The sequence below is a fragment of the Procambarus clarkii genome, chromosome 18, assembly GCF_040958095.1.
Source record: "Procambarus clarkii isolate CNS0578487 chromosome 18, FALCON_Pclarkii_2.0, whole genome shotgun sequence".
NCBI classification, from domain to species: domain Eukaryota; kingdom Metazoa; phylum Arthropoda; class Malacostraca; order Decapoda; family Cambaridae; genus Procambarus; species Procambarus clarkii.
The window spans coordinates 28,404,397-28,422,307 of record NC_091167.1 but is presented as its reverse complement, the minus strand read 5'-3'; the positions used below and the strand labels follow the sequence as shown (position 1 = coordinate 28,422,307).

The window sequence follows — 17,911 nt, the reverse complement described above, 5'->3', positions numbered from 1 at the left end:
TAATGCTTCCTTCAGTTGCCAAAATACAATACCATATATAGTTCTTCAGTGTTAGCCTTTGCTATAAATTATTCCATTAAATTAGGTTTCATATTTTTTTTATACTGTAAATAGAATGTGTTTATTCTGCTCTAGACTTCTAACCTTGTTAATATTTCAGTTGAGGAGATAGAAATAGAGAAAATGAATATTATGCCTGAGCGTGCAATGGTAGATGTGGTGGATGACTCTATGCAAGACTCTACTTTCAATACCACTGCTCCCACCAGTCCTACATCTGATCAAGAAGGTGAGTGTGAGCCCTACTTAATTGTTAATTCAATGCTCATGTATAATAGTGTGAGAGGTGCAGTCAAAAAATTATGGTGGTTTTTAACTTGAAATCAATAGTATTTTTTATTATGGTTTGTTGCTACCTAAGTTTGGTTAAAAGTGCTCATGCTTTTTACATTTTTTGAGTAGGAAACAATGTTCCATGTGATCATAGTGGGTTTATATAGCATTTATCCTTATTGTTTTAATATTAGTCTTCTTGTGGCATTTGTATGTATTTCAGAAAAATTCTACTTTTGGGGTACAGTATTTGGCTAAAGTTTTCTATTATGTAAGCTTAGAAACTTAAGTGGAATGTATTGTTAGGGGATTAAGATTAAACTGAATATTTCATATTTGTTAAGTTATAAAGAAAATTTGTGCATAAATTTGTAACTGGTACATTGGTAAAACAGCCATTTTATTGCAGTAGAAAAGATACATTATCAGACCTAGTTCTTTTCCAGAAGTTTGCATGTGCACATTTGTACGTAAACATATACTGTATAATGTATTTGCACAAGTATAAGCTACTCCCTTATTCTGAGTTGCAGTGTGAGTTTTGGGAGTATTTCATGCAGACGGCTTCGACCCCAATTTTTATTTTCAAAGTACGGTCATCATCTTGCATTGATTGTCTAGTACAGTGCAGTTAATAATATGGCAATTATGTTGTGTCAGTGTTTGAATACTGATGTCGCCCCTGCGATTTAAATTGCTCAATGGTGTTTCCCAGCACTCTTGGCAAGCAAAAAGAAAAAAATATATATTGTTTAGTTATCTCTCTCACTATGTAATTCTGTCAAATGCCAAAAAGAAAGTTGATTGCTTTCCAAACTTTTGAATACAAATCTGCAAAATTCATAAGAAAAAACAAGTTAAAGCTGAAGGGCTGGCATCTGGAACTAAGTTTGTTTGAGATCACAGAACATGGCTTTAAAAATTATATGAATCATTTTAGAAAGATAAAGGAAACTATATAACAACTGCTCATATATATTTTTCCACTGCAATTGAAAACTGTTCATTGTTCAAATTCTTCTTTGTTATGCATTAAACTGATAATTCAAGATGGCTACCTTTGTTTTTAGCAGGCTCACATTGTGTGCCATCACGCCATTTTCTACATGTGCTCGACAATCATTTGGACCTCAAGATTGCCGTCACGAATATTTCATTTTACACTAATCCCTCACTGTACACTGCTGCTTTAATTTTTCGTGAATTTCCACCTGCACTCTTTATCAACAATTTGGAAAGCACAGGGTGAGGTGCACAGATCAAGGTTGAGTGATGTGGGTTTAACAAGCATGGTGCACATTCCATGATGTACACTCCATGGTGCACACTCCATGGTGTCCCAGACTTTAGCACGTGTTCTGAATGGCAAGATCACTCACTCACTCACTCACTCACTCATTTGTTGTATTCATGCACATTTTATATATATGTTAGTGTATTGCATCACCAGAATGTAAGAAAGTGTTCCTGTGAGCAAAAGTATGGTGATCATGCTTTAAATAGAACAGGATATAATTTTGTCTTGAGTGTGGGGCAGAGACTGGCACATTGCTGGAACATGTGTACTGTAAATTAAACAGCTATAAAGAAAGACCAAGAAAAAGGTCAGTCTCTGGCACTTATAAATGTCAGTAAATAGTTTTGGCCTAAAATTTTACGCCTATATCAATCCAGAAATCGGATAACTTTTCTATCTTTAAAATAATTGAACAAAATATGCAGGGCATTATGTAATAAAAATTAAGAATGCGGAAGGAATTTTTGGCCCCTCAATTTTTTCTATTACGCAGTAGGAAAGCAATATGACAAGGATTTGGGAATAATGATGTCCGACGACCTAACGTTTAGGGAGCATAACCAAGCAAATGTTGCATCAGCCAGAAAAATGATAGGATGGATTACTAGAACTTTCAAATCCAGGGATCCCATCACATTGGTTGTATTCTTCAAATCACTTGTGCTGTCCCATCTTGAGTACTGCTCAGTACTCATGGAGGGATTGCTGAAATAAAAGGAGTTCAGAGAACGTATACGGCATACATAGACGCGATAAGTACCTAAATTATTGGGATCATCTAAAAGCTCACCAAATGTACTCACTAGAAAAGAGACAGGAGAGATACCAAATAATATTTATGTGGAAAATACTGGAGGGCCAAGTCCCAAATCTACACAGTAAAATAACAACATACTTGAGTGAACTATATGAAAGAAAATGCAGAATAGAACCAGTGAAGAGCAGGGATGCCATAAGCACAATCAGAGAACACTATAAACTTCAGAGGTCCACGGTTGTTCAACATCCTCCCAGCGAGCATAAAAACATTGTGGGAACAACTGTGGACATCTTCAAGCGAAAACTAGATGGTCTGGCATTTCTTTAAGAAAACTAACTGGGCTATGGTGGATAAGTGGGCTGGCAGGCTGCTCCAAGCAACAGCCTGTTGGACCAAGCTCTCACAAGTCAAACCTGGTATTGGGCCAGGCTTGGGAAGTAGAAGAACTCCCAGAACCCCATCAAGCATGTATGGAGCAGGTCAGATGATGACATAATCACTTCCCTATTCTGATTGAGGGCACCCTGTTAAGTCTCGATACCAGCATTTGTTCCACACACTGACTTTCTGCTTTTCTCCTTGTCCGAAAGGTTGTTAGCCACTCTTGTAGATAAAAGTATTCTTGCTCCCTCTGGTAAGCTCAACTTGCCACACAATTGCAAAACTGGAAATCATCATCTGGAGCACTGGCACTTATGTCTGCCCCCTGATCAAAGTTGTGAGGTCAGTGACCCAGCTCGCCAATCTGCTGTCGTGTCTCAGTGCTCGCTGGTGGCATCACTGCAAGAGTTTTCACTGATTGGCTTCAACCTTGACGCTCCACCCACTCATGCCTCTTGCTGTATAGTCCCCAAGGCGTGTGTAACCGCATCAGGCAGGATCTCGCCCTTTTCCCGCGATCTTTGGTGCCATTTTGTCTAGCCCCTCTCCCCCTGCCAATTCCTTAAAACCAGATTTACATTAAAATCATGCCTCACGCACTTTCCTTCACGACTAAAAACATTCTTTGGGCTGTCTTGTATCTAATTAGCTGGGAATAAATGACTCTCGATGTAGGTGAGGCATGAATTTAGATGGCGATTATAACAGGGGAAAGAGACTTCATGCTGTCTGAAACCTAATTCCCATTTTACTTTACAAAATTGGTATTCCTTTACTTATTGAATTCACACTAATCTTACATGGAATACATGCCAGTGTAAAACGAGACAATTTACCATTACTGTGTATTGCCACATGCAAGTGTTTTATGCACTGATGGTTTCTGTGGAAAGTCTTTTTGGTTTAAGATATATAGTTTGATCATTTTCTTTTAGAAATTAAATTTCCATACTCTGTTTCATGATAACCTAATTACGTGCCAACTGTTGTTTACATTGTGTACAGTGACTTGATGCCCTGTAGTATGTAGGTTGGCTTGAAAATACGGACCCCCTTGTTATATTCACTTCAAGGGGCATGCATTCTGATGGAACAATATCATTCTAGAAATGGGGCTGAAAAAAATACATAGATTTATGGCTATTCAAAATTAAATTAACAAAGCTAGACATTTAGAGAACAATATATGTTCAGTGTAGTTTCACATAAACTCGCTAAACAATGGTTGCCATCTTGAATTATTTTTTCACGCAAAAAAAAAAAAAACGCATTTAGCTCACAAAATTTTTTAGTTTTAATGATTTAGATGCACAATAATGGTTTAAGTTATTATGCAGAAATGCTTCCTAATGTATAAAGAGGATTTTTTCGAGTCTAACAGGTATAATGCAAACATTACTCCTGTCCAACACCTATTATTATTATTACACTTATCCAGATAGGTGTAATAATATAATAATGCAATTATTTTTGTAGGCCTTTAGCTCTTGGTGGCTTTTTTACAAACAAATTTTGCTTACCACAGGTGACCGTTTCAGTAACAATATATTTGCTTATCACAGAGGACCTGTACAGTAGAGACAGTAATGAGAGAGAGGACCTGTACAGTAGAGACAGTAATAAGAGAGAGGACCTGTACAGTAGAGACAGTAATGGAGAGAGAGGACCTGTACAGTAGAGACAGTAATGGAGAGAGAGGACCTGTACAGTGGAGACAGTAATGAGAGAGAGGACCTGTACAGTGGAGACAGTAATGAGAGAGAGGACCTGTACAGTAGACACAGTAATGAGAGAGAGGACCTGTACAGTAGAGACAGTAATGAGAGAGAGGACCTGTACAGTGGAGACAGTAATGAGAGAGAGGACCTGTACAGTAGACACAGTAATGAGAGAGAGGACCTGTACAGTAGAGACAGTAATGAGAGAGAGGACCTGTACAGTGGAGACAGTAATGAGAGAGAGGACCTGTACAGTAGACACAGTAATGAGAGAGAGGACCTGTACAGTAGAGACAGTAATGAGAGAGAGGACCTGTACAGTACAGACAGTAATAAGAGAGAGGACCTGTACAGTAGAGACAGTAATGGAGAGAGAGGACCTGTACAGTAGAGACAGTAATGAGAGAGAGGACCTGTACAGTAGAGACAGTAATAAGAGAGAGGACCTGTACAGTGGAGACAGTAATAAGAGAGAGGACCTGTACAGTAGAGACAGTAATGGAGAGAGAGGACCTGTACAGTAGAGACAGTAATGAGAGAGAGGACCTGTACAGTAGAGACAGTAATAAGAGAGAGGACCTGTACAGTGGAGACAGTAATAAGAGAGAGGACCTGTACAGTAGAGACAGTAATAAGAGAGAGGACCTGTACAGTGGAGACAGTAATAAGAGAGAGGACCTGTACAGTGGAGACAGTAATAAGAGAGAGGACCTGTACAGTGGAGACAGTGATAAGAGAGAGGACCTGTACAGTAGAGACAGTAATAAGAGAGAGGGCTCTTTAATAGGACAGTTTCTTGACGTTGGGAGAACTTAGGAGGATGGGCTGAACAATCCTTGTACTGTATGTAGTTAGAGCTTTGTTAATTATGGCTATGGTGCTCATGTAGAGAAGATAATTTTTAATTTTAAAACATATTTCAATGAAGATACTGTAATTGTTTAATAATTATGATATTGCTTTTGAGACATTATTTGGATGCTCCATTGAAAGCAGTATTATCAAACTGCTTGTCTCATGCCCAACCAAATTTTCTGTTAATCCTTCAGCTGTAGGTTTGTTGTATTGTGTGTGTGTTCCCCCACATGCTCAATAAAGAAAATTATTTACTCTCTCCTTTCATATACTGTATTGTTCGTCAAAACTGTGTGTTTTATAAATGGTTAAGTGTAAACTATTTTTTAGACTACTTTATTTGGCAATACTGTAATTATCTTAATTATTTTTTAGTTCACATACATTTTGGTGGTGGTCAGTAATTTAAATTTTCTCATGCTTCATTTTAATAGTAATAATTAACTTAATCTTTTTATGATGGTGTTTGTCTAATTTGTAATTAAATAAGCCAGTACTTTTCTTTTTACATAGGATATGAACACACTCTTTAATAAGGGAAACACTGGAAATTAAGAAATTTCAGGAACACGGCTTCATGAAATATCAGACATTAACTTGGGTGTTCTGTATGAAGGGCATATAACTTAACTGTTACCTGCTGCACCACACTTTAATTCTTATATTTCTGGCCTTCATATATACTGTATAATAAAATGAAGATTCCCGCCCAAGGGAATGTGCTTGGTGGTGGAGTAACATGTGGCGTCATTGTGATAGCTAATAATTGGTACACACAGCATCCAGTGCTACGGTGCTGAAGGTGGAAACAAAACAGGCGCCAAGAGCAAGCAAAGCACAGTCTGTCGTCCTGAGCGATGGTCAGTAGGGTTTCAAGTTTATCTGCTAATATGTAGTGTGTGGGATGCCTCCACTAAAGCCAAGTGATGGTGAAACTTGGAAGGATGTATCGTCCATAACAACCACCAGAACTCTTAAACCCCCACTCAATCTTCACTTGTACATTTATTCGCCTAAGTCAGTACAGTATTTTCAGAGATATTGAAGAGTTTAAGTAATTACATTTTGAAAATATGTAGATTTTTCTTCTTATGAAAAAAGAGAAATCCCATATGAATTAACTAATAATTTGTTTTATGGTGGTTTAAGAATTCACACCAAAATCTTTGAGGGCAGACATCTTAATGTATGACTCCCCCAAGGTCACCATCGTGTAAGACTCGTCTGTGTATTTCTGCTGTGTAGTTTCAGTTCTGTGTTGCTGCTTTTGTTCTTGACTCTAAATTTATCTTCTCAAACTATAGCTTTGGTTCACAAGTTAACTGACACCCATTACTGTACTTGGGTTGAGCATGACGGACAACCTCGGCTCCTGTCCAGGCCATTGGGTATTAATGCATTTTTTTTAGGTTAACAGTCATTGTAGTTTGTTTAGAAGTTTAGTTTTATACTAATTATAATACAGCTTGTAACCTTAAAATAACTGAATTATATTTTGTTAATACAAATTTAATATAGCTTAGCATTCATCTACAACAATGTATTTTTGTGAATACATAATGGAATGTGTTCTGTTATTTTATGTACAGTAGCGTGACAGGTAATTAGAACTATTCTTCGTATGTCCATATAATGCTGGCAATATGCTTTAAAATGAAAAAGTAATGTATAGCACTTTGTTACCTTAAGAATTGTTTGCTATTTTTCTAGCTAACAAGAATATTACAGTAATATTCAATCCCCCTTGCAGTTCTGTATCCATTGCTTTAAAATTATCATGTGATGCATTCCTTTTATAGATAAATGCTAGATTCCCCCTCCCCAATGATTTTATATCGTATGATAGATGGAGAACGGGTTGTTCGCCAAAAGCCAAGTCTCCCCCCTAAACCCAACATTCCGAAGAAGCCCACCATGGGCCCAGGGGTACCTGTCGGCCCCCCTCAGCGGGTCCAGGCAACTATGAAAACACTGCCAGCGAGAGGTAACCTGCAGGACTGAGTGCAGGGCCTAAATTAAACCAACCTATCTGATGCTCACTGCTACTATCTTGGCATTCCACACAATTAATATTATTATAATTTATTGTAATGTTTGATATATATTGTATATGGGACTTCATGGATATTGTTGTGTAATGTAAATTTAATGGCAGTCAGTATTCAAGATGGGTAGTACTGTGTACTGGTACAGTACTCTGTACTGGTACAGTACTCTGTACTGGTACAGTACTCTGCACTGGTACCTCTTATACAGTAGTGTGAAATTGTGTGTGGTTATAATCTCTCTCTACTCGGTAACAGTTTTTGCCGTCAACTGTAAAAAAATTGACACAGAACTAATTATTTGATTTGCTGATGTTTGAGATTTTCATTATAACTAAACTTTTGTTTCCTGCTAATTATCCTTGCTTTAAGTGTACTATACATTTAGCATTCATGTTTGACAGTTTTAAGTACTGTACTTGAGTTAAGATAGGATTTCCTGAGGTTTGCCCTTCCCCCTCCCTCATTCCTTCTTACTTTTAGCAAGGGTAGTAATGGCCAGTGTCAGTAAGGTGTTCTGGTATTGAGAGCCTGGCCTGTATTGTGTGATTAATATCCCTCCCTCAGATGGATTCCCTGTAGAAGACCCGCAGCCCAACCTGCAAACAGGGGGTGGAGTCGGGTATCAGGGGGAGATGACATCTCCCCCTTGTTCAGATGCCTTGACTTGCTCCCCCAATGTCCAGGTGGGCGAGGGCCAACCTACTTCCCGCACCAACTCCCTCACTCGTGGAATTCAGAAGATGCTAAAGGCAGCATCACGGTCCAGTAAGACCACATCCATGTGTACCCCAGCTGCGCATTTACTCATTAAAGAAACTCTATCACAGTTTTGGCTGAGGTTGCACAGGACAGCCAGGATAATGAACCCAAATGATTTTTCATAAAATGACTATTTACGTCCAAATTACAAACCTGTGGCCAGATCAGTGTTAGAAAAGTCTGCGTGTGCCTAGTTAGCAGTAACCAAATTGGTAGTATGGTGCTTTTGGTGGACAGGTGGGGTGCATCTTGTGGCTCATTCACAGCCGGAATCTCGTGTAGCATAACAGTCTTAAAAGATGGGGCACGACTTATTTGATCTTTCCTATTTTATTATTTAACTGTTTAATGTATTCACAATTTGTGACAATTATTCTAGCTTTTTTTCATAAAATTATGCTTTGACTTTTCAAGAAAACATAATCTTTTTGCTAATAAAGGAGCTAATGTGGTTTTGGTGGTCATTTACGTCTCAATCCCAAGTAGCATTACTTTGGCAGGACTAATTATATTGCTTTTAATTTTTGTGTGGCATTCTTAAAGTGCTCTGACACATTAGTTAAATACTAATTGATTTATAGACTTTCAGAAAACGTATTAAGGTGCTGGATTTAGTTTTTGCTCCAACTTACTTCCTCTTCATGAGTAGTTTCTATATATATATAATATATATACCAAGTAGACTTTAAGAAATAATATCTTACAACTATTTGTAGTGAAGGTGGGATATTGTAATGGTGCTTGTGATTTGTATTGTAACTACCTGTGGTGACTAACAACTTAACCATTTTAGTCTCATACTACCTGATCTCCTGTGTAGAGTGCTTTATAATAATCGCTTCTTTCGAGACAATGAAAGGTACTTGTTAATTGTAATGTGCTGATTTTTACAAGACAGTTTGTAAATATGAAATATAATATTTATTTTTTACAATTTTCTTGTGCTCTTATTTGTGGGAGTAAAATGTGTGTGTGCAATATATGTACTGAAGGTGACAAGATTTGTGACTCAACAAGCAAGGTTTTTGTCTTACAGAATATGTAGGTGATGGTTTGTTTATTTGTATGTGTGCCATGTGCATGGTGAATGTTTGTTTTGTATGTGCATGATTGGTAATGTTGAAAATGAAGTAGCTTGAAATGTTAATGAAATCATTTCATGAAAGCATGTAGGGTTTTTTTTTTTTTTTTTTTTAAGCATGAAAATTTGTTTCATTTACCCTTTTGTATTGATACTTTGTGTAGTTTAGTGTGCTAACTGAAGTGTGTACTGGTCCTTGTATTAGCAGAAGATGATGGAGTGAAGGCGCGGGAGCCAAGTCCCACGCTGGAGCGTTCCAAGTCTGCATTTTATAAGAATGAAGGTACTTGTATATAGGTTTAAATTAATGTTTTCCTTAAGAAAATATTCAGTGAAAAATAATTCTTTAAAACAATGCCAAATAAGATTATACCATATTTTTTCTTTAATTTCAATAAGATAGACATTGGCACTGCAAAAATTTGAGTTATTTGCAGAAATGCCTGTTAAATTTTGTTTTATTTTATTGTAAAATAATTTTTTGTAGTTTAGTAAATTTAGTGGTTTTTCATTTGTAAATTTCATGCAAGTAAAATTTTATTTCCCAGTAGTTTAGTACATACACTGTTGTTTCTTTTTCTTAGTCATATAGTCATAAATCCTACTAACATTTCATTTAGCGATTTAGCATTTACTGATTTTTCATTAATTTAGTACCTTTGTTCTAGGTTATTTGAAAACAATCTGTGAGCAGTTTCTCTGCATTTTTTTTTGCTTTCAATACATCTTTGCATCTTGGCTTATGAATGTAGTTTTGTTGAGTTCAGATTGTAACTAAAATTTTGGCCTTCATGTTTGCATATTCATAGTTATTTGTGTTCACTTAGTGTTTTGATTTGCAACCTGCATGGCATTAAACTAACCAGAAATGCATGTTGTTTTTGTGGTCTGGTTGATCAGTGGCAAGTGAGAAGCGGTCAGCTCTTCAGCGCCGCTCCTGGTCTCTGTCACGCAAAGGTAAGGGCCAGCCATGTTAGCAGTCACTCTATTTATGCTTTGTCTCAACTCTTCAACTATTTGTAGAGGATATTACATCTTATTTATGGTTGGGAATGCAGATGTTTTTTATTTATTTTCTTTCATTATTACAGTTCAGTTCTTAAGGTCCTGGTGTTGTAAATTATTTCTATATATATATACTATATATATAAATATCCAAATATTTCAAGCAATTGCTTTGAGTATAGCTGGACCCCTTCCAGGTATACAAGCTTGTCCTTCACTCACTAATCTGAAATTTCAAGGGGATATAAAAAAATCTTTATAGCAACTGGCCCTTAGATTTTGTATACCACATTTTATATTGTTTCCTTTGGTAATTTATTTATTTTTTTTTTTTGCACGCATACTTCAATTATATTTTCATGTTTATCTTATGCACCAGTAACAAGTTATTTTCAGGCAGTGTTGTCTTTGGTGGTAACTCTAAGGTTATATTACACGTAATTGCTGAGCAACACAAGATCATCAGGTAATTCTTGAAGGATTGAACCACATTCTCTGATGGCATATTTGCACTGGAGTCATGTTCTTACTGAACATGATTCTGTGATTAATATTAATCTGATGCAATATTTCTTTAAGTAGGAGTTTTAGGTAATATATCAAGCATTTTCTTAATTTTTTTTAGTTTTCTCCCATATTTAAAGTTTCACTGTACTTCATTCAGAATTTAGTTTCAACATTTTTATATATATCGGTGATAATACAAAATATCGGTAATCAAAGCATTATTCTAAAAAATTGAGATAGCTTAATTGATGTAGACATGCAAAAAATGTTTTTGGGAAACTTAGTTGAATTATAGGAGGCAGCAACCAGCAGAAAAATATGTAACGCATAAAAGATATGACAAAAACTAACATTATGAGATTTCCAATCCTTGAAATGTGTCAGACTAGTTGCTGCAAGAATGAAAGTTCTTTTTGAACTAAATTGGAGAAAACTAAATTCTGATGCATCTCAGAGTTGTCTTTGTGGGCAACAAAGATCAAATTATAGTAATTAGATATCCAATAAGAAGTTAAACACCTGATTAGTTACATATAAACCAAGTACTAATTACAAAAAAAAAGAGTAACTAAAAGCTGTAAAGTACAGTATTTAAACATTAGATCTTGTTGTTTCTTAAGTGAGAGCCTTGTAGTCCACTCAGGATACTACAGGCCGCCTGCAATTTGCACTGTATTGGAATACGTGAATTCATAGTTACTGTATAGTTAATAACTTTTATATTAAATTTCAAAGTGTGTGGTCTTCAATGCACCCAACATTGTCTTTCATGATTTTTTGGGTTTTGTTGTCATCATTGTACAACAAAAGCATTCTGGACGTCATTGTGTGCTGAATTTATGGATGGAATTTGAACGAAGGATTAAATATTAATGTTGATAATGGTGTTTTTGCCGAGTCGAGAGTGGAAAACATGAGCTTTTGAAAGAGTTTGGAACCTAACTCTCACTTTCCCTATGCTATACCTTAGTTTGGTTTGAACAATTTTTGCTGGCGCATAACCACCACACCAATTTAGGTCAACTTGTTATACATGTGCTAGGCTTTAGTCATCATATTTCCTATCTTGACAAAGAAATTGACAAATGGTCTTATACTTAGAGATAATGGAGAATGTAAATCTGCTGCTAAATGATGCAAAAGACTAGAACACCTGCAAGAAATCACTGAAATTGCAAGGAAAGCCAATTACCACACTGCTATTAATAGTAACTACTATCCTGCTGACTACACGTTAACAATGGGTTGTGAAAACAGTGTCAAAGGAGCAGGGAGACCCCACTGGAAACCAAAGTTTCCTAAGAGCATGGGTGTGTTTGAAGCTCACATAACTAAAAGCACAGGCATAGGCTGGCACCCACTGTATTTGACTTGTGCATTCCAGAAGCACCTAGCCAAGGAGTCCAACTATGCCAAGCAAGGCTAGGAAAAAGTTGAAAACCCCCAAGGCTTGAATGAGAACTCTAGGGATAAACTCCTCAAAAAGTCACCCCTGAAAGAGCACCATGCGGCAGCACAGAAGCCAGCTCCATAGTGAAGGAATTTGCCATAACAGCAGCTACTTCACAAGAAGCAGCAAGGTGCACTAACAAACTTCTGGAAGGGAAAAGAATTATAGTAGGTGTTAGGTTTTCAGGAACAAGAAGGCTCTAGTCAGAATGAGTGGATAGCAAAAGACAGATCTTTAGTGACAGATCCTGAAAAAGGGGTACAGATAAAGTGGGGCTCAATGCAGTATAGAGAAGATTTTCAGGCTAGGATGGTACAACAAGGAAAGGAAACATTTGATGAAGATAGTATTTATGAATGAGGCCACAAAAAAAATGAAATTCTAGCAAAGAAGAGCAAACTGTTAAATATAATAGAATGCAGAAATTAATTTCTTCAAAGAGGACACGATGAGGGAAGATAGACCCATGGCAGCGGAAGCAAGAAAGAGGTGTAGAGAGAGGAGGAAATAGGGGAAACCACACTCCCCAACTCGGTAGTTTCAGATGAGAGTGGGAACCCCTCCACCAGTAGGCAAATAACACTAGGAAAGAAGTACAGCAGAAGCCAAGATCACCCACCTTTCCACCCTCTGAACAACCTTCCACTCCCTAAATATCACCCCCCCCCCCCCCCCCCTCCACCTACCTCCCATTCCATAAGACCTTCCCCCACCCCAGGCCATCCCTGCCCTACCATTCCAAGCCGTCCCTGCCCTACCATCCCAAGTCCTCCCTGCCCTGCTATTCCAAGCCCTCTCCGGGGAGAATTTACTGGGTGCCAATGCTTCTGTTTACCCAACAGTAAAATGGGTACCTGGTTGGTAAACAATTTGGCGGGTCGTATTTCGGGGAATGTTAGGATTAAGGACCTGCCCGAAACACTATGCCTGCGAGTGGCTGTACAAGAATGTAAAACCTCTTGTACATTTATAAATAAATACAGGTATATGAAATAAATAAAATAAATTCTCCATCTCCCAGGTGTGGGTGATTTTTCCTACCTATCCTTTTTGAATAGTACATCACAATTTGAGAGATAAATCCCTTAAGACCAAAAACTGATACATACATGGAAATCATTGCAGCTCAAAATTGATGATGTCCTATTTTCTATTTGTGGATCCCTGGTTAGGTTAGGTTTGGGCAATTTTGGGCATCAGTTTAGTGACACTAGAAATGGTCAAGAGGATGGGCTGGATTTTTCATTGTTGTTGTACATTATAAGGCTGGATTAAAGGGATTTGGAGAGGAGTTGGGAATTGGGCGAGAGTTACTACTGCATGGGGGAATTTGGAAGTGATGTTGCTAAACAGAATCAGAGAGGAGGGTAAGGGAAGGATAGGAGAGTGAGCTGTGGATTGGAATGCATGAAGTAGAAGTGAGGGCTAGAAGAGGGTGTGAATGGGATGATTTTGCTACTATTATGGCTGACTCTAAGAGTGATTGAGCTGAAGGATACTAGTTCCTGTTTTCCCTCTTTCATTTCTGCCGCTTTTATGCGGCTACTGTTTTCATTTGTGCTATCCCTTTAGATAAATACTGTACTTTGAAATTCTGTACATACAGAAGTCTGCCATTTCCTAAAATTTTATATATTGACTTTGTGAATATTACCATTACCTGTAAAGATCTTCACATTTTGTACTGGTCTAACTTGAAAACTTTTCTATTTTGTTATCTTCCATTTGCAGCTGTGTCAGGGTCCCTTTCACAGCATCTCTCTCTCTCTCACTTTCCACTACACTATCTTGGCACCATTCGGTTTCATTAGGCCTATCACCATTACTGCTCTTTGTTTTTAGCAGCAGGCTCCTTGCTGCTTCATGAGAAGTGGTTGCCTGCATTGTTGCTGGCTGCAATGCTCTCATAGTGGTTCTCTGCAAAATTTCCACAAATGTTAACTTCCCTGATGGAGGTCCTTTCTAAGCTTGGCAGTTCACTTCATTGATCTCATTTGCCCCATTTTCATTGGTTGGGTTTTCTTTAGGGGATCTTTATTTCCTCTTTGACTATAACTCAATCTTGAGTTTATTTTCTTTATACTGGCACTGTCCCCTTGCACATTCAGTGTGACCCTTTCACAGGCTACACTCAAAATTCTCTACAATTCTGGTCTCATTCTGAGTTATCTTTATGTACCCCTTCTCCATTCTTCCATCCTCCTATCACCACACCGACATGCTGTTGTTCGTGCTTGCTCATACTCCCTCTACAGTGAGAAGGCAGAGAGTGGGAGAGGTAGTGAAGAAGATTGTGTGCTTGTTTGTGTGCGTGTTATTATGTTGACCTGTCAACTCTAAAGTATACACTGCTGTCCTCTGGTTACCCTTTATTATAATGTACATAACTAATTATTTTTTTATTTATATGTGCATTATATTTACATAGATTTACAGACATATACATCATTCAATCTAGGTTGGAAGAGCCAACACAACTCTTTCCCTTACAGCACAACTAGGCAAGTTCTTCCTTATAACATTTGCCTTATTGCTGAAGTGGTAATTAGGAATACATGTTGGCTCTCACTAATTGGATACATTAGATATTTTACTCTTGTTTTCAACACAGCAGTTTCTAACATTTATTAGTAACACAATATGGTACCTTATTTATGATCCTCAATGAATCTTATGCCCCTTACTCCTGTGAATCATTTGAAATTAGAAACATGCCTACACGTCTAAATTCACTAATCTTGATATTTTTCCACGTTTTCAACTTCATGAAATAATTCTTGACTTCAAATGAAAAGCAAGAACACTCTTGTTCACGGGCTGTGTGCCTGGATATTTGTGGGCTGTGTGCCTGGTCATTTGTGGGCTGTGTGCCTGGTCATTTGTGGGCTGTGTGCCTGGTCATTTGTGGGCTGTGTGCCTGGTCATTTGTGGGCTGTGTGCCTGGTCATTTGTGGGCTGTGTGCCTGGTCATTTGTGGGCTGTGTGCCTGGTCATTTGTGGGCTGTGTGCCTGGTCATTTGTGGGCTGTGTGCCTGGTCATTTGTGGGCTGTGTGCCTGGTCATTTGTGGGCTGTGTCCCTGGTCATTTGTGGGCTGTGTCCCTGGTCATTTGTGGGCTGTGTCCCTGGTCATTTGTGGGCTGTGTGCCTGGTCATTTGTGGGCTGTGTGCCCTGGTCATTTGTGGGCTGTGTGCCTGGTCATTTGTGGGCTGTGTGCCTGGTCATTTGTGGGCTGTGTGCCTGGTCATTTGTGGGCTGTGTGCCTGGTCATTTGTGGGCTGTGTGCCTGGTCATTTGTGGGCTGTGTGCCTGGTCATTTGTGGGATGTGTACCTGGTCATTTGTGGGCTGTGTACCTGGTCATTTGTGGGCTGTGTACCGAGGGAGTTATGCTATGCTATGCCACAGTTGTGTTGTGCTTTGGTGTATAGTACACACCTGGGATTCCCCTGCCCCCTGCTATTTGGCATCATCTTTTACTGGGATGCCCTGGCCTGAGCATAATGCATAGCTGAACTAACACTTAGTTCAAGGTGCTACTGAGGTCCCCACCAGAAAATGGCATTTCATTAGGCTCAACATTATTTTGTTTTATTTTGGACTTTCGTCATTCATAAAATAAAATTAGTGTATATTACTACTATCATTGTTGAATATTTTTTATTGCACATATAAATCAAAATATATAGATTAATTATTATTACGGTTTATTGTCTACTATATAAAAAAGAAAATATTCTAAAAGAAAAGTGTTGATCCTCCATTTCTTCCTCCCCGGCAAGTGTCTCAGCTCCTAGGAGGGGGTATGTGCTCGGTGTCACCGTTACCTTAGTATCAATCTTTTTCCCCCATGTTAGTTTGCATAGTTTACATTGAAGATAGAGGCTATTATTAGAGTGACATGCAGTTCTCTGAGAACCATCAAATGCTTGCACAGGATGAGTTATAAGAACTTTCATGTTTGCAGCAGGTTGCTGAAAGAGTGCATCCACAGCTGTATGGCTTGGTACCACAAGTAAAAGCTAGAACCTGAATTGAATGTATATATAAGAGTGCTAATGTAAAACTATTTTATTCTTATGGAAGACAACATCGGCACAACCAAATATTTTGTACGATTTAGCTGCCAGATTTACCAAAGAATTTCCACATCTGTTTCGAAGTTTTGTTCAAATTCAGATGATTCTTTATTACCTCCTGTTCTTAATTGAATTTCTAAAGATTGGGTCTGAAAGTAAGACAGGGCTGGAGAAGGAAGTTTTAGAATGCTGAAGAACTTACCATAAAGGAAATCCGGTATGCACGAGCTATTCTGCAGACAATTTGATAAGGTAAAAGAAAAGATGCTTTCATGGGCATGTAGGAGGTTGAAGTGCGAGGTTGTCTCCCACCTTTCTCAGTACAACATTCCAAGTGCAGGATTGCTTGGCTGATTCTGTCAGGTGGTTGGTAACATGGATGCAAATTATTATATATATATGCATGAATTTTGATTTAGTTCACTACTGAGAAGCATTGAAAAGCTGTACTGTAGGACATTTGAAAGTACTGTATATTTTTCAGTTATATAGTCATGTGAAATTATAGTTCCATACTGGGTTTTCTCTCAGCTTATCATTTGGTAAATGTACTGAGAAATATTCATATATTGTTCTGTAGTTAAACTCAAAAAGTAATTAAATTTTCCACTCATCCTTAGGACAATGTAATATTAATATTTCATACCATGCAACATAACTAAAGTCTCTACTTTGAGTTATTATTGTCTCATTACAATAGCCTGTACCTTTCCTTCATACTTGCTTGATCCTTCACTTGTCTTGACAGTCAGTTTAATATGGTATTTGTTTCAGCTTATTAAGGATTAGTTATTTAGAACTGCCTCTTGTGCCTTGGCTAGCCCTAACTGCTCTCCATAATTCCTGATGATGTTACATTTAGATTAGATTTAATGCATTGACTCCAATTATGTAAGTGTTATTTTACACGAGAAATAGTGTGTGTATTTTAATAGTGTTCTTCATGTGTTCCTCTTTACTAACTTGTATAAGAATTATTGCCCCCATTGGAGGAGGCTGGTGATATGTGTTATGGTGCTTTTGAAATGTGAGATTATGAATTACTGTAGTTAGTAGTGGAAATATTGCTGCCATTACACATTCATTAATGTTCAGATTTTATGATTAATTTTTAAATGCCATATTGTTTGTGAAAGCCTCCCCCTATGGATGCGGTAAAATGGCTCGATCCTGATTTTTGTAAGAAATTTTGTGTTTCTTTCAGGGGAGACAGTAGCCAATGGTGATGAGAATGAAGCACACCACAGCACAGTCTCGCACAGCAGCAAAGAGGTAGGAAGCTTGCCTCTCTACTTGAAGAAATTTTCTTGAAGAAATCTAGTAATTGGTTTATATTTTACTAATTGGTCATTTTGCAAATAATTTTCTTAATTAGTGATTTGAATATAACCAGTAACTGTGCTGGTCATTTCAGTGCATTGTCTGACATGTGCAAGAAAAAATTCTGATTTTTTTTCTTTTAATGCTGTTAATTGCCATCTGAAAAGCACAAATATCCAAGTAAAAAGTCTCGACATATCATGGTTTAGATGTGGTGGGCCGAAGTAGTTGTGTGGGCTTAATAGACGAGTCACATCTTGGCCAGCTGTAGTCTCCAGGTGGCATATGACTAGGAAGGTTGTCACGCAGCAATAACTCC

The 17,911-nt window shown here is 37.7% G+C and overlaps 1 protein-coding gene across 1 annotated transcript in view; it reads left to right on the top strand.

The window, feature by feature from the left end:
• Window positions 1-17,911, top strand: part of LOC123754349 (adducin 1-like protein hts) — a 153,107-nt gene that overhangs the window by 126,196 nt on the left and 9,000 nt on the right. The window contains 7 exon segments of the mRNA XM_045736662.2: window positions 161-289; window positions 6,124-6,204; window positions 7,191-7,328; window positions 7,957-8,157; window positions 9,441-9,515; window positions 10,133-10,189; window positions 17,477-17,544. Coding sequence (XP_045592618.1) covers window positions 161-289; window positions 6,124-6,204; window positions 7,191-7,328; window positions 7,957-8,157; window positions 9,441-9,515; window positions 10,133-10,189; window positions 17,477-17,544 — 749 coding nt within the window.